This window comes from Fopius arisanus, unplaced genomic scaffold, assembly GCF_000806365.1.
Source record: "Fopius arisanus strain USDA-PBARC FA_bdor unplaced genomic scaffold, ASM80636v1 scaffold00099, whole genome shotgun sequence".
NCBI lineage: Eukaryota > Metazoa > Arthropoda > Insecta > Hymenoptera > Braconidae > Fopius > Fopius arisanus.
In genome coordinates this window covers 90641-113347 of record NW_011887838.1, presented here as the reverse complement: position 1 = coordinate 113347, position 22707 = coordinate 90641, and the positions used below count along the sequence as shown (strand labels likewise).

Here is a 22707-nt window from a genome sequence, read left to right as displayed (position 1 = left end):
ATTGAGTGACCAATCGAAACCATTGTACTTTTTGTAAGTACATTAATAATTATAATAACTTGTTCCACTAATGGGTGACATTTGGGGAACAATTATCGTTTGGGTAATCCCTGGTTATTCCCACCCAAGCTTACAGCTTATGCTGTTAATTTCATAAACCCAGTTAGGGTTGGACAAAAACCTTGAATTCAATACTTACGTTTTTTTGTTAAACAGAAGTGTTAAACTAATGTCTCATGACAAATGTTATAGGGTTCTGCCAGCCCATATTCTGCTTGGGTGGGAATAACCAGGGATTACTCAAACGATAATTGTTCTCCAAATGTCACCCATTAGTGAACAAGTTATTATAATTATTAATGTACTTACAAAAAGTACAATGGTTTCGATGTGTCACTCAATGTTCAATTAAAAGACAGTCGTAGTGAAATCTTTCAAAATTAAAGTGAGAAAGACGTTAATCTATTTTTGAACGTATAACAGAAAAATCCTCTGAATAGTTGTACATGCGCCGTCATACTTGTAAAGTCTTATCCCCTCCGCGCAATTTTGCAATCACGTTTATTGCTGATAATTTCCAGACTAATGACTCTTAAACGTGGATTCAAATGAATATAGTATTTACAAACGAATTGCAAACGATTACAATAAAAAAAATCATTTAAGAGTGATTAGAAAAAAAATGCGGCTAACTACATGGGTCGTAAGTTTTTTATTTTTTATAAAAAAACTATCTACTCTTAAATATTATGACCTTTTTTACAATCATCTGCGAACGATTTACAATCGATTGTATGGGTTCGTTTTTGTAATTATTGATAATTTGCGGCTAATTACATACTGCTAGCATCGACTGTAGCGCCATCATTCTCATGGGAATGCCACTAATACTGACTCGGAATCACCGCGACCCTGACAATCAAGTCTACATACTTGCAACTCTGCTTGCAACGAACAAAATAAAAAATTGACACAACGAATGGAACAGTGCCTAGTAGCTACGTAGTCCTAGCGAGCTTTGTTTACTAAATAGTTGAAGCTATAATTTGAGGAAAAAATCAAAACAAATAACCGGTTGATGGGATCAGTCCATATGTGATCAAATTGGAAACAGAGAGAAAGACAGAGGATACAAGATCGGTAAGCTGTTAGGTTAATTTAACGATAATCTGTGAACTGATGAAATACCAAATTGTACGCCTGCTTCATCCGGACAAATCCTGCATAGAAATACTTTATAACCATTTGTTTGATTGGCAGGTCTTTGAAATGGCTAAACGCAGAAGCATGAACAGACGATGGTCTAGGAGGTCTACAAATATTTCAGCATTTCTAAATGACAACACAAGTATCTTCGAAGGTGAGTCAAATTTGTTCCCCCTAAATGTTTATGGTAAAACAATTCACTAATATGGTAGAAAAGTACAACAGATTTTTGCAACTATTCTTATAAATATATACAGTTTTATATTTCTGTATGAAATATTTCATATAAATGACATTTTTTATTTTGTTAATATTTTCATAACTATACCAAAATAAATCAAAAACGCACTTTTCCAGATGTTTTCTTATACGTAACTAAACATTTAACTAAATCATTGATTTTTCTATTTTTATAGTTTTTTCTCTTTACTGGTTGTATGTAACTGATGATTAAAAAAAAACGATTGATAATCCTGGCTTCAGATTCGAATTTTTGCAATTAATCATTAGCTTGAAAGTTCAACAAGTACGATTATCAGTGAGTTACTTAAATGGGTGTAAAGGCCGTGATGGCAGTCTTCCAAATTATTCAGGCATTACTATTGATTGATAAACATATTTGTAAGGATCATAATTTCTCATTTCTTCACTTTAACAGAATGAATTCAATAGAAACATTCTTACATTGACAGTAAACGGATATTATATATGAGGTTTATTAGAATTTAATAATTCACGAAATTTCATCATCGTACACTTATTTATATTTACAATTGTAGAATAGTTTTTGTTGTCGAATGGAAGCATTGCAATCGTTCGATTTTTCGATTCCCTAATTTGGTCTGAGACCTAAAAATACCAAGTATGAGGGCCACGAGTATGTGTAGATGGTCAACTGAGGGCTAATTTTTACAAAAGAAGGAGAATAAATGGATAAATTAATTTGAATTTGATGAATTTCAGCCCAATCGGCTGAGTAGTTTTTGAAATATCGGTGATTGCTGTTGAAAGATTTTTTGCAAATATCTCAGATCAGAAACCATGCAACCGTTTACATTTTTTATTTTATTTTTTTAATGTTCGGCTCAATATACTCTATATGGACCAGTCAGAATATATATATATACTGTCACAAAGTTTCCGAGATATTTCAATTTTCATGTTTTTCGAAAAAATACCTGATAGTCTCCCATTAAAAAAAATCCATCTATCAACTTAAAATTTGGCAGAAAGATTTCTCTTATGCCAATCTTATTAATGTTAACTTTTCACTTCTCTAAATATTTGTCTTGATCCCATTTGTACGGTAACGTTGTGAAAAATTGATTCATCAACTTGGAATTTGCCATAAAGTTTCTGCTTGGCAATCAAATGTTTGGCATTGAAGCAGCGTTGCCAACGCATGGAGCTCGATCCATGGTACGGAGAGGGGGAAATTATGGTATTGGGGGAAATCATGGTATCCACCGATAAAGTAGGTCTCCCGAAAATTCAAATAATTTTATTCTTATACCCGAGACTCTAGAATCACTGCTTGTACATGAAACTTTTAAATAACAGCAACACCAATATACTTTTATTTAGATATTTTCAAAAATCACAACATCTTCATTTTCTCCTTCTCCATTGCCATCCTTTGCAATTGCGATTTCCTTCGGCTTTTCGTAGAGCGAGTCTTTAGTCATTCTTGACACCATTTCTTTAAGTGGTTTAAAGACAAAGCAGCCTCCATTAGCTGCAATATGCTGGCTGGCCAATAAACTACCTCTAATAGTAGGCACGATGAGACGATTTCTTAGTTTAGTCTTGATGAGATTTACTTTAGAAAACACTCTTTCGCTATCAGCGTTTGAATGAGGAAGTGATAGTATATTTAAAACACATCGAGCTAAATTCTTGAATAAGCAGACCTTTCGCTCGTTCTCCAGCACCAACAATGCCGCCCAGAATAGGTCTGGGTCTGTCTCCAATTCCTTTATCTCGTTACTGAAATTATAGTTGCACAGTTTACGCCACTCGTCATCGACGAGCTGATAGTTCTCTTCATCATAAACTCTGGAGAGCGTGAGCAGCAGAGGTACGAGGGAGGGTGTTTTCTCTCGTTCAGTGTGTGATAGAGCGTACTGGGGCTCCAGACTTTCCAGATTCTCTAAAAATGAATTTTTAAACTCATATCTTTTCCGTATCCCAACATAGGCATGAATCAAAAACTTTTGACATTTCTCACGGAAATAAAGAAGTAGATCTCGTCGGTCCAGAACTACTTTGCTCTGTTGTGCTTGTAGCACCTTGTACACCCAAGTACATTTCTGGCAGTGGGAGATATTGGGTCTTATCCTCTGGGTCGACCTCGGACAATAACCGAGACTTCACATAGTTTCTCTTCATGAAACTATAAAGTAAACTTTCATACAAGTCAACCATAGCTTCATGAAGATCTGTTATAACAACTTTGGCAGACTGGAAATATCTGTTCACTTGAGTGAACTTAGGAAGAGCCCATTGTAGGAAGAAGAAAAACATCTTATTAAATGGACCGATCAAGCCTACATGGATGGATTCAGCAGCTTACAGCTTCGGTGTCATCCACTGGTCATTGAAGTACAGGAGCAGAGCAGGCCATTGTTCGATGATTCTGTCGATTGCTGATGCCAATGACAGTTACCGTGTTTGGGATGGATGTAAGAGTTTATGAACTTCGACGTTTGTGAACATTTGAAACTCTACATATTCACTTTGTCGTTTGGAGCTGCTACTAAAAAAATTGTGAATATTTCGAGCAAAGTCTTCGCAAGTACGAGGTAACTGCTGGCACGCTTCACTGGCCCATATATGTAAAGAGTGGCAGATACACTTCATAATAGTAATGTGTGGGAAATCCCGCTTCAAACGACTGGCTACGGAGTTATGCACGCCCATCATGACACTACAACCGTCAAATCCGAATCCGATGACGTTTTCCAGCGCGATCCCTCAGTCTTTGAAGCTTGCAATGATATTGTTGTACAAATATTCAGCTGTTGCACTCGTCACCTTCCCAGGTTGCAGTACTTGAACTAGGTCCCAAAACTTGGAGACAATTTGACCTTGCTCTGCATCAAAATATCTCACCAACAGACAACTTGTTTTGGTTGATGAAATATCCGTTGACTCGTCTGTCAGGATACTAAATTCAGTCTTCTTCAACTTTTCTGCCAGTATAAATTTTTCAGTCTCACCAATTACATTTTTGACTATGGCAGTTCCTTTTGTACGTTTGATGGTCATTTTTTGGCCAATTTTCGAATCTGGAAAGCACAATTTCAGCAGATCCGACAAGTGGTCCAGTACTTTGTAAGCGATGTTGTGTTCAGCACAGAATCCAGCGATTTTTATTTCTGCAATTTTCGCAGCAGTGTCTAGTGAGTCTTCAGGACAATCTCCTCGTCGAACGAACTGTGTCATTTTTAAAACTTGTTTTCCTTAATGGTTTTTCTTTTTCTTGATGTTTATCGGTTTTACCGTGACTCTTCAATACAGATATGTCAGCAGTGTAGTCGTGGCAACACAATTTACATCTGGCTTTGACAGGATTACCAGGTACACGCGGCAACCAATACTTGAACTCATCTTTTTCCAGCCAATCGTCTCGGAATCGCTGGACGATTTTTCCTTTGCTATTTTTATCTACTTTAGGTTTTTTTCTCGGTGGAGTTCGACAAGTGTCGTCTTCGTCTTCCATAGTCCCTGGAGGGATTTTTTTCGATGAGCTATCAAAATTCTAACCTTATGTTTAAATACGTGAATGCAGAGTGATTGCATTCATCTATAATTACCTGGATAATTTTCTGCAAAGCCACTATCTAAATATCAATAAAATATGCCAAATTATATTTTCAATTCCTGAAATAGGTTTTCGTGAAAAAAGTTCAAAGAGAGCGCCGTCACCTATTCAAGGGTTCTTGCGGGAAATGCGGAAAACGAGCAATCTTCTCAAAAAATTTATGATTGGCCATCATTCGTTGAATTTTTGTCTCGGTGTACGTGATTGGTGGGAAACTGCATCGGAAAAATTTGATTTTATCGACTGAAGGTTCTCCGAATTTTTAGTGGCGCTCTCGACCGCACTAAATACTATCCACGTCTCCAGTCTCGAATCTCAAAGTTTGTGGATATATTGAAATAAACATGAAAATGAATTCAAACAAGAATTATGACGTCTGCCAGCAAAGTCTGAACCTTAAGTTGAATTAATTATGGGAGACAATATCTTCAGGAAACCAAATAATTTGAGTTTCCGTGATTAATCACTATGTGGGTAGTTTTTTTGTTGTTATTTTAAAAATATTGAAATATTCCACTATTGTTTTATGCATATATTATTTATTTGCATCCGAACAATGTCTAAATGCAGGTCAAGACTGTTACCGTATCATTGAGTAACTTTAGAAGAATAAGAAAATATTTTTTCTACACACTATGAAAAATGGCATTGTACGCGTAAAACCTCACTTCCCACACATTGTAGTGAAAAATACTCTTCGATGCTCGCGGGAAAGTGTTTTTTAGACTTGTGGGATTATATCACTCACCTTTGGCTCGTGCTATAAACCTCCCATGAGTCCAAAAACACTTTTCCACAATCGTATCGAAAAATACTACACTGAGAGAAATATTCAATAAAAATTACGTGTATTTTCCGTAATTCTGGAGCGAAATGTGGTTGTCGAAAATTTTACGGAACTGTCACTTAATTTTTATCTAAAGTTACGGAATTTTTCCGCGGTGTTCCGTAATTTTTATCTGAATTATCGGTGAAAAATAACGATACCGTCACTTGAATTTTTCAAATCAACTCCGTAATCGGTAAGTGAACTGAAAGTTCCGTAATTTTTACTAAATATTTCTCTCCGTGTATAATAACGTCATGAAAAAAAATCAGTTCTAAATAAATCCCGCTCTCCTTTCCCGCAAAAAAATGTATATCATGATACCATGATCGCCATATGGTATCGGGCCTAGTTTCATGGTATAGATACCATGATAATGATATGGTTGGCAACGCTGCATTGAAGAAGGGCTGAATCAGACCATTAATTCCTGAAATATTCAACTTTCATTAAAATTGGTTTTCTTATATGTCTGGAAAACTATTCAACCGATTTCAATTTTCTTTCACCTCTCAAAATATTCGTCTCGATGTACGCTATAATATAGATATCTATGATATAGAGTCTATATCAAGCAATCAAAATATGTATACCGTCAGCGTCCCCATTAATGCCACCTAAAACCGAGTCCCGGCACTAGTGTACCTCGATTGGGTATATTCTTACAAATTCACCGCGCAATTTCTGTTCAATTATGGAAAAATAGGTTTTAATTAATGATTGAAATCAATGCACTAATGTCCCCATTTCTGCCATCCCTGTTCCTATTAATGCCATAAGGTAGTTCAATCGTGCTCAATTATTAGAAAATCATCAAAACATCAAATGTTTATTAAAATATAAGACAATTCGGTAATAGTATAATAGAAAATGACAAAAACTGGTGTTTTTGTAAAAAAAACTCAGCTAAGTAAAAGTTTCGCACAATTGATGCCGTGGAAAAACTCGTGTTTTGCCAAAATATGGCATTCCAAGATATTAACTAGTAGTCGCGTTGTTGGTCGCTCGCTTCGCTCGCTCCCGAAGTGGGGTGCGTAGTTGTGGGTGGCTTGCTGGCGAATGCATTCATGCGGGTGTGACCCGTTCAACGGGTCACACCAATAACTTCCTGTTCTATAATGATTCTCCTGTCTATTTGGTTTCTTCAATTCGATTTCATTTATGATACGACCTTTCTCCTGCTCCCCACAGGAATCCATTTTTTTTCCATAGTATTTTCATTATTGAAATGGAGGTTTGGGTAGGTAGAACGAGCGCCTCCACCTCCATGATGACCTTCTCATCCACTGTCATGAATGGCTGGAGCTATTCCGTGTACAACATAATTAGCGCTCAATCGCATTAAGAGAGTTCGATTGCGTTCCATTGGATCTCGATCGCATCATCCGTTCGCAAGAAAATGTTAGCAAAATTATATTTCCCTGATTTTCTGGAAAAACCAGAGAACAACACTAGAGCGATTCTATCCATAATTTGATCAGTGCCGAATGTCGTCATGACGCTTCGATTACACTATATTAAATCTTGATCGCATCTTTCATGCACGAGAAATCGCTGAAGAAATTTTTTCTCTCAAATTTGTTTCTGGAAAAACTGGAAAACGGCTGGAGCAATTCCATCTATAATCTAATCAGCACCAAATGGCATGGTAACGCTTCGATGGTATCAGTTTCACTTCAATCGCGTCATCCATTTTTGAGAAATCGTTGACGATAAATTTTGGACAAGAAATCGTTGATGAAATTTCCGTTTTCCCAGTTTTTCTGGAAAAACTGGAAAACGGCTGGAGCAATTCCTTCTATAATCTAATCAGCACCAAATGGCGTGAAAACGCTTCGATGGTATCAATTTGACTTCGATCGCATCATCCATTTTTGAGAAATCGTTGACGATAAATTTCGGCCACTTACATCCCTAGTAACACACACACGCACACACACAGATGCACACGCACATACACACACATCCTCTCGAAAATGGTCCAGGATTACTCTGGAGGCCTTGAAACGTGAAGATATGTTGAAAATTTCCATATTGATTTTTGGGGTCATTACAATAACTTCCTATAGAACAGGAAGTTAAAAAAACTTAGAAAATGTAAATGAAAATGCCAAGAAAAGCGATACGAGTTGATAGAAAGGATTCAATAATGAAAGAAAAAAATCAGTAGAGACAGAACCAACTTACTTGGCGCGGTTTTTCCCAAGAACTAGACCTAGAGCCAAAGACTATCTTCAGTCACTTTAGTTATTAATCAAATTGTATTTTAGCATTACTCTGTAAATAAAACCGCGCCAAGTAAGTTGGTCCTGTCTCTGCTGATTTTTTTTTTCATTATTGAATCCTTTCTATCGACTCGTAGCGCTTTTCTTGGCATTTTCATTTACATTTTCTGAGTTTTTTTAATATCTTGGAATGCCATATTTTGGCAAAACACGAGTTTTTCACGGAATCAATTGTGCGAAACTTTTACTTGGCTGCGTTTTTTTTACAAAAACACCAGTTTTTGTCATTTCGGGAGATTTCACGGATTTTTCAAGAACTGCATATAATTTTCACAGCATATTCTAGTTAACAATTATAATTATGGAAATTGATAAAAAATATAAAATCCAAGGGAAAAAATAAAACATTCTCCTCTGTTTCCCTTTTGCGATTCAACGGTTTGAATGCACTGATGGCAACATCTCAACGCCAAATTTAACCCAGGTTAGGTTGGATCGACCGGCTGCCAACTTAGTGACTTCAATGTAACCGAAAGATAATAGAAATCGGTAAAATATTGAAATGAGCCCGTTGGCATGGGCGTATTTTTGCCAATATTAATCGAAAAAAGGGAAAACTTATATCAATGAAAAGCTTGAGGGCGATTTGTATAATGTAACTATGCACAGATTTCATGTAACTTGTAGCGTTTGTATTGTATGGATTGAATATGATTAGGAGGTAGTGGAACGGATAGTTGTGTCGTGTATAGATACACTGTAGCTCTCGGCCTTATTTGTTGGATAGAGACGAAACTTTTACTTGGCCGATACGCTACCGCGTATCTCGATTGCTTCACCACGCATTGAATTATTATCAACACCTCATAATATTGTTTAGTTCATCATAAATTACCTACTTTTTGATAGGAAAGCGAAGTAGGGGAGCTCGGACGCCTTACATGATCATCCACCAAAATAAGTGAAATGAGTCAAAGAGGTTAAATTCATTTATAGCTGTGCAGTTTGGACAATAAGTATGTGTACTTAGGGTAGGTCCTACAGAGTAGAATATATCTCAAAATACAAACAATTATGAAACGGAATAATTTGAAAATAGAAGTAGTTCTAATATACTTTTACCAAAAATTCATCATTATAACAATGAATAAATGCATTTTTTAATCGATAAGTGCATTTTGTTTCATAAGTTGAAATTCTCTTCCTTGAAGGTTTCCCTTCGTCTTTCTTGTTGGCAGCCTTCAGCTGTTGAGCTGTCATTCTCTCTTTTCTCAGTCTTTTATCCTCCATTTTACATGGTCTTGAGTCATGAAAACTATGTGGCGATTGATCAAGACTTTAATGGTTAGGTCTCACCATTCTATCCGGTCAGGAATCGAATCTGGAACCTATCCGCTGAGAGGCAACGGCCTTACATTTTCACGTAAAATTATGCAGGTAGAGAGGTTACGGGAATGGGTGGCTTTAACTGACACATAGGTGTCTTCGACTGTGTCAATTACTGCCACTCATATTTTTGCAAATTGCTGTAAATCGTTGGAAATCGCATTGGATTTATATTCAAGGCTTTTATGACTGAAGTATATAGGGAATAACTGGTATGGATTATTTTTATGCATTTCAATACTTAAGTTTTGAAAATACAGCAAAATCAAAACACATCGCTCTAACCTTCCGCAAAGGAGGCACACTTATTTTCGTAAGTTCGGCGCCTCCAAGAGATTTCGTCATTTAATAACATTTATTTGCCAAGGTCAAAGACTTATGATTTTCGGTAACAGAAGGTAGAAAATAGCATGCTAGAGATTACTGCGAAGCATTTGTCGATACGAAGAAGAGTTTACATCGATGAACCCTCAAAACAAAATCACATCACCGGCTGGAATCAGACTAAGCTCCGGACCAACGTTGGCAGCGGCTCGGTTACCAAGCTCCGGCATGCCCAGGGCTGGGGCAATCTGTAGTACAGATTTTTGTTTGAAAGGTGGCAGCATCTGTTTCCAATGGGCGCTGTGTTATCGGTTCCTAATCAGCGTCGCGCGCGAATAATGAGAGGTTGGCAAAAGTATCGTGGAAAGTGCGCTGAGAAGAGATAAGTTAAGGTTATTTTCAGTGATAAATGAAAAAATATTTTCAGTGATAAATTAAAAAATAGAAATGCATAATTTGACATCTCATGGTGGTTGACACCTAACCCTTTTTCTTTTTTTTTCACTTTGTTTATTTATCCTTGGAAATAAACAATTTTTCTAAAAAAAACGCTCTTTACTGCACCCTAAAGTATGAAATGTATTTTGAAAATACAGTTTTCCAAAACAAGAGATGTTTTTAGGAATAATTAAGGAAAAGGCCTTGGAAAAATGTGAAAACACTCAATTAATTGTTGATTATCCATGTGTTTTGAGAGAAAAATAATGGATTATTTCACGTAGCCATTATTTTTGGGGCCAAAATGATATTGAAAGAAGAAATATAACTCCTAATATCCCGAAAAAATCCAAAGCAAATCCATTTTATAAAATCACCTGACCTTTATTGCGCATTGCATTCAATTGGTAACTTCAAACAGGCTTAATATGAAATTTAGAAAATTTTATTCTCGTTTTAATTTTTATTTTGAAAAAAAAAGAATAACTCGGCAAATTAAATGATCAATTTCTCTTAAAATTTAATATATTAATCGAGAACCTGGAAAATAAAAAAATACAATAACTAATTAATGAATTATTTACATAAATTAGAAATTTAAGTAGTTGATTGGAACACTATTACCGCTCACTAATGAATCAAAACATATATTATACAGCAATGCATCGAATAGAAAGATATATACCGTATATACTCAATAGTCCTTATTGCAAATGCATAATTGAAGGATTGTGAAGGAAGAATAATGAAATTATGTGGAGATACATAAAATTACTCACTTATTTAAACTTCAGGGCACGGAAGACTCATTCCGTGAATAAGAACAATTGGATATTGTCGATGCATTTTGTATTTTATTTAAATCTAATTAATAGTAAGATTCTCTCATTCGATAGTAGTCTGAGTAGTGGAAGGGTAAAATCTCTTGCTCATTTTGAAAAAATGCTTGAAATACCCCTCAAAAACAAAAACAAAAAATGTTTTTGTAAAAAAATGCGCCAAGTACATATTTCGATGTTGTTCATTTGAAACAAAAAATTGGAAAAAAACTTAAAACAACAATTACCTAAAAATTGAAGCCATAACTATGGAAATTTGAAAAAAATACACAAATAAAAAAAGACGCCAAGCTCATTGAATTTACCAGTGGGGAAAGCTGGTGATGATAGGAGTGCGTAAATCGTTTTGAGTTCTTCTCTATGAATGTCTTGACTAAGACAAGTCCCATAATATCCTACAAAGGACATCGCAATCAGATCGAATACTCGACTAAAGTCGAAAGGGGTAAAAAGGGCATTGTGAATCAAAAAATTATTCAGCAATATGATCAGGATCAACGAACTTAGCGCGGTTTTTCCTTATAACCTAGCCTATTTGGATATGCGATCTTTCCTTTCATCGTTAAAAGCTGCCCGTGAAACTTGACCTCAGCAGTGCTGACCCGTATGGCACTGCTGACTGAAAAGTTTCCCGTGGGAATATTTCATCTATATGCATCAACTGTGGAACTACCATCGTTTGTGTCTCGAACATAGTTGAATCGAAAGAACTTCCCTAGTCCGATGGTTTACTCATCAAGATTATCAAACTCATAGGTCTTTTCATGATAATCAGATGGAACTTTCAGTTGAATTTTTCGCTTTGTTGATTCCCCTAAAGTTCCCAGACTGAACTACAATTCGTGTAATTGAGGAAAGTACTCTATTATCGCGAGTTCTAAAGAGAAAGTGGTGAGTTTTGAAAAAACCGCACCAAGTACATTGATCCTGACCATATTGCTGAATATTTTTTTGATTCACAATGCCCTTTTTACCCCTTTCGACTTGAGTCGAGTATTCGATTTGATTGCGATGTCCTTTGTAGGATATTATGGGACTCGTCTTAGTCAAGCCATTCATAGAGAAGAACTCAAAACGATTTACGCACTCCTATCATCACCAGCTTTCCCCACTGGTAAATTCAATGAGCTTGGCGTCTTTTTTTACAAAAACATTTTTTGTTTTTGTTTTTTTAAATGATACGTTATCGGATAGTCACAACAAATAAAATATAGCGTAAAAAAATCATCATTCACTGTTATATAATAGTAATAGTTATTGTTATTTTCATTATTCATTATTAAATAATAATAATAATAATAATAATAGTTCATTTTCTTTGGTGTTACAATGAAGTTTTACACCTCCTCCTTTCTTGCTCTCTTCGTATGCTATATCAATCTTCATAAAGGCGACTGTCATATTGGTATTAACGTATAATTCTTTGAGTAGATCATGCTATAACGTAGTACCGTACAGTATACCCCTCCCCCAGCCTCGTATCGCAGTATACTATTAGACGAGTATTGCCTGTTGTCCCTTCTCCCCAGCTATTTCTTAGTCTTTAGAGTTCAGCCTTTTTGCGAGTTCCTCGAGACATTCTCCCCTCTCTTTTTCTCGTTGGATGAGAATTTTCTCGATCTCCACTAGCCTTGTACACCATGCTCTAGACGGTTTGTTCCTCAGGATGTCTAATAGAGCCTCCAGTCTATTTCCATCCTCTTTCTCTATCCCCCAGTTCGTCCACCAGATATAACTTTCCTCCCTCATTCTCGCCTGAATATCTCTGCAGGACGTTACGTGCTCAAGTGTTTCCAATTCTTTCGTGCAAGCTCTGCATTGTTGATCTGCGAAGCCTTTCTTCCCCTCTCTCGTTACACTACCGCATCTCCATCTTGCCCACCCTGACTTTTGCCATATCTTGAGCTCGTTGTCTCCCCAGTAATTTTGTAATTCTGTGTCTTCTTTGATGTCCCGGTAATAGTTACAGTAGCTAGATTCGAGCTACTCAAATTAAACAAAATGGGCAACGGCAGACTAGCAAAGAAATGCATGAAAGAAGAGTTAAGAGGAATAAGCAATGGTAACCCCACTGCCTGGGGAAGGATGATTCAACAGACAACGAAGGAAGCAGGGGATGGAGAATTGCTGGAGATGCTGAAAACGGATACAGAGGAAGGAAAGTGGCTGGAAAGAATGACGGAAATTACGGAGATCTGGGAGCATCAGGACACACAGGCAGATTGGGAGAAAGTGGAACGATCTAGCTACTTAGTTTACTCTTCTTTGATGTCCCGGTAATAGTTACAGTAGCTAGAATCTAAATACCTCAGCGCCCTCCGTTTTGTCTCCACTTCTAAGCTTCTCTTCCCTGAATCTCGCTTCCATATGTAGCTCGGTGTGTTTCTTGCTACCCCCATTCATGATTTGACATATCTTCCCTGTAATTTTTCGAGATTTTCCCATCTTTTCCATCCCCAGATTTCGACCCCGTACATCGCCACTCTCTTCACCGTGGTTTCCGTCAGGAATAATTGTCTTTGCAAATCCTCCACTTTTGCTCTCCTTGTCTCTCTCCACACCTTGTTTACAAGTCGCATTGCCTTGCCTGCCAGGTTTCTAGTGTGTGTCTTGAACTGGTTCTTTGTAGAGAACCAAACTCCTAGGTATTTAAAATTGTTAATCACCTCCAGAAGTTCTCCCTTATATTTCCATTCTTCTTTTCTCCTTTTCCCCCCGTTCCTGAACACCATTATTTTTGTCTTTTCAGTACTTAGCTCCATTTTATTTTCATCCGACCATATCTCTGTTGTCTTCAGCATCCTCTGCAAATCCTTGCCCTCCTCTGCTACTAGGGCTGCGTCGTCAGCATAGAGTTTTGCATATACCTTGCTCCCTCTCGTGTGCTCAATCGCTGAGCTTCCATCTCCCTTTCTTCTTAGCAGCTCCTCTACATCGTTAATGTATATGTTGAAAAATATTGGGCTGGGGGGCATCTCTGTCTTACCCCCAGCCCCGTTCGGAAGCTCTCCGTCGTTTGTTCGCCTGTTAACACCTTGCTTGTCGTGTTTTCGTAGATTAGTTTAACCATTCTCAGGAATTTTTCCCCCACCTCCATTTTCCTCATTTTTCCCCACAGCTTTTCTCTATTTACCTTGTCAAAAGCCGCTTTGTAGTCTATAAAGGCGGTGTATAATTTCCCTCCTTTGACCTTGAGCCTGCTCCTTACCAGTGTGTTCAATACCATTATGCCTTCTGTAGTGCTTCTTCCTTTCCTAAACCCCATCTGCGCTTTTGTCAGCTTTTTCTTTCTGTCTAGCCAGTGTCCGAGCCTTTTGGCCATAACTGTTGTCAATAATTTCTAGCCGAGGCACAGTAGGGAGATGCCTCTGTAGTTTTTTGCCTCGCTTGGGTCTCCTTTTTTGTATATTGGGTAGATTATCGCTGTTCTCCATTCTTTAATCATCTTCTCTTCGTCCTATAGTTATTTCACAATCTCCATGAGTTCCTTTCTCCCTGTCTCTTTGGATAGATCCTTCAGAAATTCCGCTTGTATCTGATCCGCGCCCGCTGCCTTCCCATTCCTCATGTTCTTGATTGCTCGTTGTAGCTCAGATTCTTGTATTGGTGCGCCTATATCCTCCCATTCCGCCTCTTCGTCTTCCGTCTCTGTTTCTCTTTCTCCCTCTCGCGTCTGTCAAGTGGCTATTTCGTCTTCTTGCGGGTCTTCCACCGCGTTTTCCTCCTCTTCAGTCCCTTTCTCCTGTGTCTCGTTTTCTGCACCCAGTAGCTCCTTGCAATGGTTCAGCAAATTCTCTTTTTTAACCGGGTTCTTGGCCCTCTTTTTACTCTTCCTGTACCAGGACATGGCCTTTCACCATTCTGTTAAATTTCTGCTCGTCGCCACCAGTTTTTGTTTTCCGTCCAGTCACTTTCTTATCAGGCTCTCTCTTAGTGTGTTCAGCTCTTTTTTACAGATTATGTATTGTCTCCTGTTGTGCCAGTCTCTATTTTTATTAAAAATGGTGAGTTTCTTGAAGAGCTCCTTTCTCTTTCTCTTGTACTCTCCATTGTCCTATGTTTCCATTCTGCGTTTCTTCACTTCTCCACTGTTCACCATGTTTATAATCCCTGCTGTCTCCTTGATTGTTTTCTCTAGGTTTTCCCATCGTTCTTCTACTTCTAGCTCCTGAGCGGTATTCCTCTCTGTTGTGCTCGATACCCTGTTCCATTCGTCTGCATATGCCTGTGCCAGCTCCGCCTTCCATCTTAGCCTTCCTCCTGTATGTGCTGAGCTGGGGAATTCCTCTGCGTCACCTTCCTTCCATTTTACCTTGAGGAGAACCGGGAAGTGGTCCGATCCCTCCTGTTCCAAGACTTGTCAGCTCTTTACCCAGCTCGGAATTCCTTCTTCCTCCACCAGGTCCACTGAGACCAAATCCAGAACGCTGCCCAGTCTTTGGCTATCTCCTAAACATGTGATTTTCCCCTCCTTATCGCCTTCAACTCTCCCGTTCAGTACTATCTTTGTTTCGCCTTGCACCAATCCATCAGTTGTTTGCCTTCACCTCTCCGCAGCTTATCTTGTGAAATCCTCTCTGGTATTCTGTTTGCTTCCATGCCGTACTCTGGTGTTCCCTGCTCCTCTCCGATTCTGGCATTCAGATCCCCTATTATTATTCTTCTGTTTTCTGTCTCTGAGAGTTCCATTTTCTCATCAATTTTCCTCAGGACGTTCTTCAAATTTCCTCCTCGGCTGTTATACACTGTCCAGATTTCGTAGTGGTTCTCTTCTGCTGCCTGTCCATCTCTTCCTATGATCCTTAGGCCATACTCCCATTCTGATACGTTCCAACTACCCCCACATCTCCTCTTCACCCCAACTATTTGTCCACCAGCCGCTCTTCCTCTCCGGTGTTTTTTATTCGCCGCCTTGCCGTGCCATATAAAGTTGTTGTTTAGTTTTTCCAACATTTTCTTCATTTGCTTATCCACCAGATGTGTTTCCTGCAGTACCACCACGTCCGCTTTTTCCCACCACTCCTTGTTTCTCCCCACATTCTTTATCCCTCGTGTGTTCCATTGGATGATTCCCAGTTCATGCGGAGCTTCTTCTCGTGTCTCCTTCTCGAAATCTCTCCGCTTTCCTCTCGCTGCTATTTTTCCAGAGCTTCATTCCATGTTGCTCCTCGTCCCAAGTAAGCCAGTCCCCTTCCACATTTAGTTTTTGGAATCCTATCCTGGTAGATTTTCCGGCCTCTCCCCATTTGGAAGCTTGTTTCTCAATTCAGGACTGGATGAGCTTTTGTCTCTCTGTTATGTCATCGAAAATCCAGACTGGCGAGTGGAGATGTTTCAGTTCCCTTTTCTTTTTCAGTATCCTTATCTTGCTGTTCATTTCCTCTAGCTTTACTCTCCATCCGTTCTTTCCATCTATCCCTTCCATTCTCTCCATCTTGTCTACTCTCACCTTTTCTTGTAGGTTCTCCAGGAACCAGTCCTCCATAGCCTCTTTCTTCTGCTTCGTTCTTAGTTCCAATCCTCTTATTTTGATCCATTTACGCCTTTCTCTCCTCTCCTTTTTCTCTTCATCCCGCTCGTCGGGTTCTAGTTTCCTTGGGAAGTCTTCTTGGATTTCTTTTGCCAGGTCTTCCTGGACCTCTTTTGCCTGCTCACCCTGCTCACCCTGCTCTTCGTTGTGCTGGGTTCTGTACTTTGCCCCTCTCTTGTCCTTTTCCCCGTGACCTATTTGTGGTATCTCGTTCGCGTCCCCGACCCCCGACGGCCTCCTCAGGTTTCTCAGGTCACTTGCACACCCCGTGGCATGAGCTGAGGTCAGTCCTTCATTGGGGTCTGACTCTGCAGGGCTATTTAACCTGTCCCCGTCCCTTACGTGTCTCTCGACCCCTCTCTTCTCTCTTTCGAATTCCTGCCCCAATTTACTCCTCGTTTCCTGTGCTCTTTTCTGCCAGATGAGGGCCTCGTTTCTCCAGAAGTTTGACTGAGTCTTACCTTTCGTTATCTCCGCTTGTGCCTCCTCCAAATTTCGTCTCAGCGAGTCACAGTTTGTACATTTCATGTGCTGTCTTTCTGTGTGTCCGCGTTCCCTATTAAACTCTCTTCTAATCATTTCTTCCAGGGTTATGAAAACCTTTTCCCATTTCTCTTCCTCGAATTCATTTTGTTTTTTGGTTCATTTTTCCCATTTCTTCTCCATACGCCATTCCAGCTCTTCCCAGTGTTCCATCTCTTTTGTTTTGCTCTCACCTGTTTCTCTGTTGATTTTTTGACGGGTCTCACCTCATCATTGTCGCTTCCGCTCTCAGAACAGCTCGAGATCCCCAGTACTGTCACCACCGATTCCTCACTTTCTTCATCCTCTTCGCCCTGCGACAGCGCCTGTGTGTCCACGTTTCTCTCACTTGTTGCTCTTTTTGTTTGCTCTATCTCCTCTCCATTCCCCTCTCTCTCTCTGCTTCCTCCTGTTTCCCTCCATCTTTTGCCTTCATCGGGCGTTCTGGCCAATTGTTTTCCACTCGTGATTTTTGCATTCCTCGGTGGAGTGTCGCTCTGTATTTGCGTTTCTCCTCCTTCCTGAACAGGCCTTTCCTCAGTTTCTCTTTTTTGTTTTCTTTCTTTGTCCAGTCTGTTATCTTCCTCTTTCTCTCTTCTCCGGTGTCTGGAGATTTTTTTTCCTTTGATGGTGTTCTTGGACCCTGGGGGTCTGCCTCTCCCTCTCTTTGCACCAAATGATTCCCCCTTGGAGAGGTCGTTGTCGCGCTCCATCTTACCTCTACGTCACTTCCTCTATTTTCCTTCTCTAAGACCTCACTCACTCCCTCCCAGCGCCTTGTGTTCTAACCTCCAAGTTGCAATCCTTGGACTGTCCCACACTTTTCTCGTACACACTCACTACTATCACCGCAAAATTTTCTTTGTACCCCTGCGGCTAGGTTTCTGCCTTACTTTTAAACACTTTTTCGACTCGAATCTTTTAATTTGATATCAAATTCTTTGCAAATCAGCTAGAGCTACGCTCGCACGAAACACACTCTACCGTCCGCCAACTCATTATTAAATTAATTTAGCGATTAAACTATGTTGAAATCATTTATCATGTCTATAAACTGAACAATAAAATGTTTGAATAGAAAAAAAAATGGAGACGTTCAGAATTGCGCGGTAGACTAGGGATTAGGGGGGAAGGATTAGTAATCGTTAGATCGTAGGTTCAAACCCTACTTGGGTTGTAATATTGTAGGTTACCAAAATCGAGTTTTTCGCGATAATTGTGTAAGGGTTGTGTAGGTAAGGCCTAATTAATAATAAAAATCATCTCTAAAAGTGTTAATTATTTTATTTTTGTTTTCATTTAAAATTATTATTGATAATTATCATATTGTGGCAGCCATATCGGTTGTGAATTTTATTCTACCCTTGAACCCGTCGCGAATGCTCAATAACAATGTTTAATTACTTGCATTTCAACTACACATAATATATTATTTTGTGATTGGTATTTAAATCAGCCTGACCAACAACTGGCAGTCAATGCTGGTCGAAGTTCGACCCCAGACCTGGCCCGATGTTATTATTCCATTGTTGAATCAAGTTCGTACGCGATCGCGGCTAAGAAATGGTCCCCAAACCTTGGTAGTACGGTCACCGAGATCGGCCCGGAATTGGCCCGGATTTGGCCCATTTTTCTTTTCGAACCTGGGTATACCTCCCAAATTCAAAAACTTGAAAATCACTATGCAAATATACTATGAATCGTATGATGGGTTAAGCGTAAAGGTCATGATTCCATGTACGAGGTGCTTCCATTCCCCTCACTCTACTACGATTAAGCTATTTTTGAATTTGTAAAGTTTCTGCGGTTTGCCATTTACTGATCAATACATGATACGATTCTCATCGTCCAATTATTTTAAAGGTTCATTAGATTTTATGAATTATAGCTAATGTATTTTTTCTCTATTTAGATGACGATGGCTACTGGCGTTATCTCAACCAAACCAATTCTCGTCCGCCTTCAGATGTAGACAGTACAGCCGCCACAACAGTCCTTGATCCAAATTCATTCTTGATGGAGTCTATTTCCTCAAATACTCAATGGAAGTATCTCGAAAAATCCACTGACAATGTACCTCACCGCATTCTGAGAAACCCATCGAGATCATCCCATTCATCACTAATAGAAAGTTTTGCTATGAAGAGGTCTCTTGAAGACCAGTCAGCCTCAGACTCTGAAGTTTCGGTAGAAATACGAAAGAAACGACCCCTGCTGCGACCACGACGAAAAACAAAATTAGAAAGTGCTTTCTCTATTAACTCATCAGATTCCCTAATAGACTTAAATGCCCCTCCGTCATCCGACAAAGACAAAAAAACTAAAATCTCTCCAGGAAAATCTTCTCAAATACAAATTCGGCAGGCATACCCTCAAGATTCAAACACGAGTTTGGAATTTCAGGAAGTGGAAAAGAGACGTCCCCTGTTGCGAAGTCAAACGTCGGAGCAGTTGGATCACGGCATGTCTACGTCGAACAATTCTATGATTCTCGCTTCTCAAGAATACAGAAAAAGCATTGTCAGACCTCGATCCACTTTGTTGAGCAGATCGGCAGGGAGGATAGAAACTAAAACAATTGTCGCAACCGGAAATGACTCACAAAAGGGGTCCTCTAGTGACACAGACTCTGATGAACTCATCTCTCAACCCAGGAAGATCTTTGGTCGTGTGAGGTTTAAAGTATCTGAAAATCCTTTTATTGGGATTCTTGATGATACAGAAAATGGAGATCAAACTGATATACATTCACCTAAAAAAAATAGCAGGAGCCAGAGTAAGAAGAATGATTCTGATGATTTTGTACTCCATATAAGTTCGGTGGACACTGAGCAGAAGTCGAAGGAGTTGACAAAAGTGCATAATGTTGAACCGGCACCAACCGATGATACTCAACTTTCGGAATCGAGCATTTCAGAAGATTTGAAGGTCAGTCGACCGAAATTATCTGGTGATAACGATGGAATGTTGTCGCAATGTAGCTCAGAGCCATTTGAAAGAATAAAACCATCCCGTGGAGATATTGGAGCCGGTACGGAGGATACTCTGCCAAAAGAAAATGTCATCGAAATTCAAAGACAGAATGATTCTGGGCCGTCTGAAATATTAAAAGAATTTTTTACTGAGCCGGCGCTATCTGTAAGTAGGCTGTCCTCGCTTTCAAAAAGACCAGGAGACAGTGAAGAAGAGGTTATTGTATCAAACGGTACAAATAGATCGACACGCCGTTTGAAATCAATGCACCTTGAAGTTCCCGCATCGCCAATAATATCGGGATCAGTGTCTCAAGATATCGAAAATCATGAAAGAATTCCTGATCACATAATTATAGACGACAGACATACGAGAGATGAAACGTTTTCAGGTAAGTCATTGAGGCTCACACGATCATCTCGCAAAGTAGTTTCATCAGATTCCGACGAACTAGATATCATTGGTAGAATTCAAAATAAAGCAATTGGTTCCAGTATACTAAGAGATTCGCGATTAAATGGTCAGAGTGCACAAGGCCAAATCCAATCGGATACTGAATTAGACGTTGAAAGAGTCACTGACAGCGAATCTGTTTCGGCGTTGAATAAATCCGACGGTTCGAGCTCGGAAATCCCTTTCCTGCGCACGGACAGCAATGCCGACAATAGAGAACTACTTACGGAGCCCATTAAAAACATGACTAATGTGATTATTCGTCCGGGTCCCAAATCTTCCAAAACGCCTATCAAGTCCTCAGAGTCGCCTGCCCACAACTTTAGACAAATTCCAAGCTCACCACGAGCAAAAGTGACAGAGATGATCGTTGAAAAGAATCACGACACATTAGTTCATCCAGCTTCTAGTGGTGCAACATTCTTCTTAAAATCTATTCTAAATGAACAACAACAGCTACAAAAATCCGCAAACGCTGAAATATTAGAGGAGGCTGAACTTCAGAAGCGTCCAGGTCCGAAGTCGTCAAAAAAATTGCAAAGGTCTTTGCAATCAACCTCAAAACGTTTGAACATTGGAAAAAAATCAGTAGAACATCTCGCTGCTTCTCATAAACCTCAACCAATCGATACTGAGACGGAAAGTCTCTCTGAAATATTTTTAGATAAAGCCACAAGGAGATCCCATCCATCTCTTTATGCACTTCCAGATAAGGAGCGAAGTCCTTCAATTAGTATGTCAGAGTCTGATCGTGAAACTGCAGAGTCATCGCTTCCTATGAATCTTACAAGGCAAACAAATCAAGTCAGTCTTTCTATGTTTGATACGCAAACTCCTCGTATAACTAAAGGAACATACACAGGACGAAAAAACCAATCGAAAAATGAACACCAACAGACTTTAATTAAAAAAGTTCTGTCTACAATACTACCTCCAAGGAATTTATCATCTTCTCCGAGCTTTGTTGCTCCCGCTAGAAACGATGACCACACAATGCCAATATCGAATTCGAGTGAAATGGAATCAACACCCGCAAAATCACGTAAAGTCGTCAAAAAGATGAAAAGGTTTTCGACTCGTGACTTAAAAGAGAATCAGAAGTTTACACAGTCAAAGATTGATACCTTCATGCATAATAAAAATGAAGTCTCTCAAAAACTCCAGAATTCAAGTGTTCTATTCAATTCAGAAGAGTTTAAAAGGAAGATAAAGGAGAGTAAAAAAATTCTTGACGTTATAAGAGCTAGGGAGGAAAAGCCTGAGGATCAACAAACTGTGAAAAAAGAAAAGGAAGAGATAAATATGGTAACTCGTTGGAAAGTACAGGGTATAGGAAAAAAACCTACGAAAACTGTGGATAGGGCTTTCATTATTAATGGCAAAGTCTATAAGAGACCCACACTTCCTAGACCTAAACATTGGGCCACCAATAAGCTGTATAAATTTCTCTGGAAGAAGATGGAATCCAAATTTGGAGAGCATGTGAGAGTTAAATCGGAGAAATTCGTTGTTGAACTCAATGAAGTGATGATTGTTATTATGAGGAGGAAGAAGTATGATAACTATAAGGAGGAATTGACAAGTTTGTTAAGGAAAATGGCTCAATTGGGAATTATTGAGACAAGACTTGATTTCCATAGGTTTTGCTTTGATTTCTTACCTTTTGAATTTAGGATTAAAGTAGTACCCATGTTGCGAGCCGGAAATACTCATAATATTCCATTCGAGCCTGAAAAACTGATAGAGCCTGTTCTAGCATAGAATTTTGTGAACTTCATACTATTCAATTATTCACTTCCTTAATTTTTCTTATCCATCGAAAGGTACAAACTTCGAACGCATTGCATTTCACCAATATTTCTTTCGTTATTTATGTATGAAAAATGAAATTAAAAATATACGTTTGTCATAAACTTACTTTATCCTTTCTTTATTTTATGCATTATTAAATGAAAAAAATGTCAAAATAAAAATAAATTCTGTGATCAGGATTTGCTACTACTATGAAGATTGAATATTAATTGACACAAATATTAACCGTTTAGCCGCTGATCACCCGAAAGAGAGACTATGGTACTAAAACAATATATTTTCCCAATAATTATTATACGATAATAGGTTTTGCCTAATGACCGTCGGTTATGCCCCAGAAATACAATTAA

The 22707-nt window shown here is 38.8% G+C and overlaps 1 protein-coding gene across 1 annotated transcript; it reads left to right on the top strand.

Annotated features, from left to right (window-relative positions):
* Positions 1-925: 925 nt before the first annotated feature.
* LOC105270994 (uncharacterized) lies at positions 926-22462 on the top strand. The gene is made up of 3 exons (XM_011312265.1): positions 926-1140; positions 1261-1360; positions 19032-22462. The coding sequence occupies exons 2-3, from the start codon at positions 1270-1272 to the stop codon at positions 22304-22306; spliced, it is 3366 nt and encodes a 1121-aa protein (XP_011310567.1). The 5' UTR covers positions 926-1140; positions 1261-1269; the 3' UTR covers positions 22307-22462.
* The last annotated feature ends 245 nt before the right edge of the window (positions 22463-22707 follow it).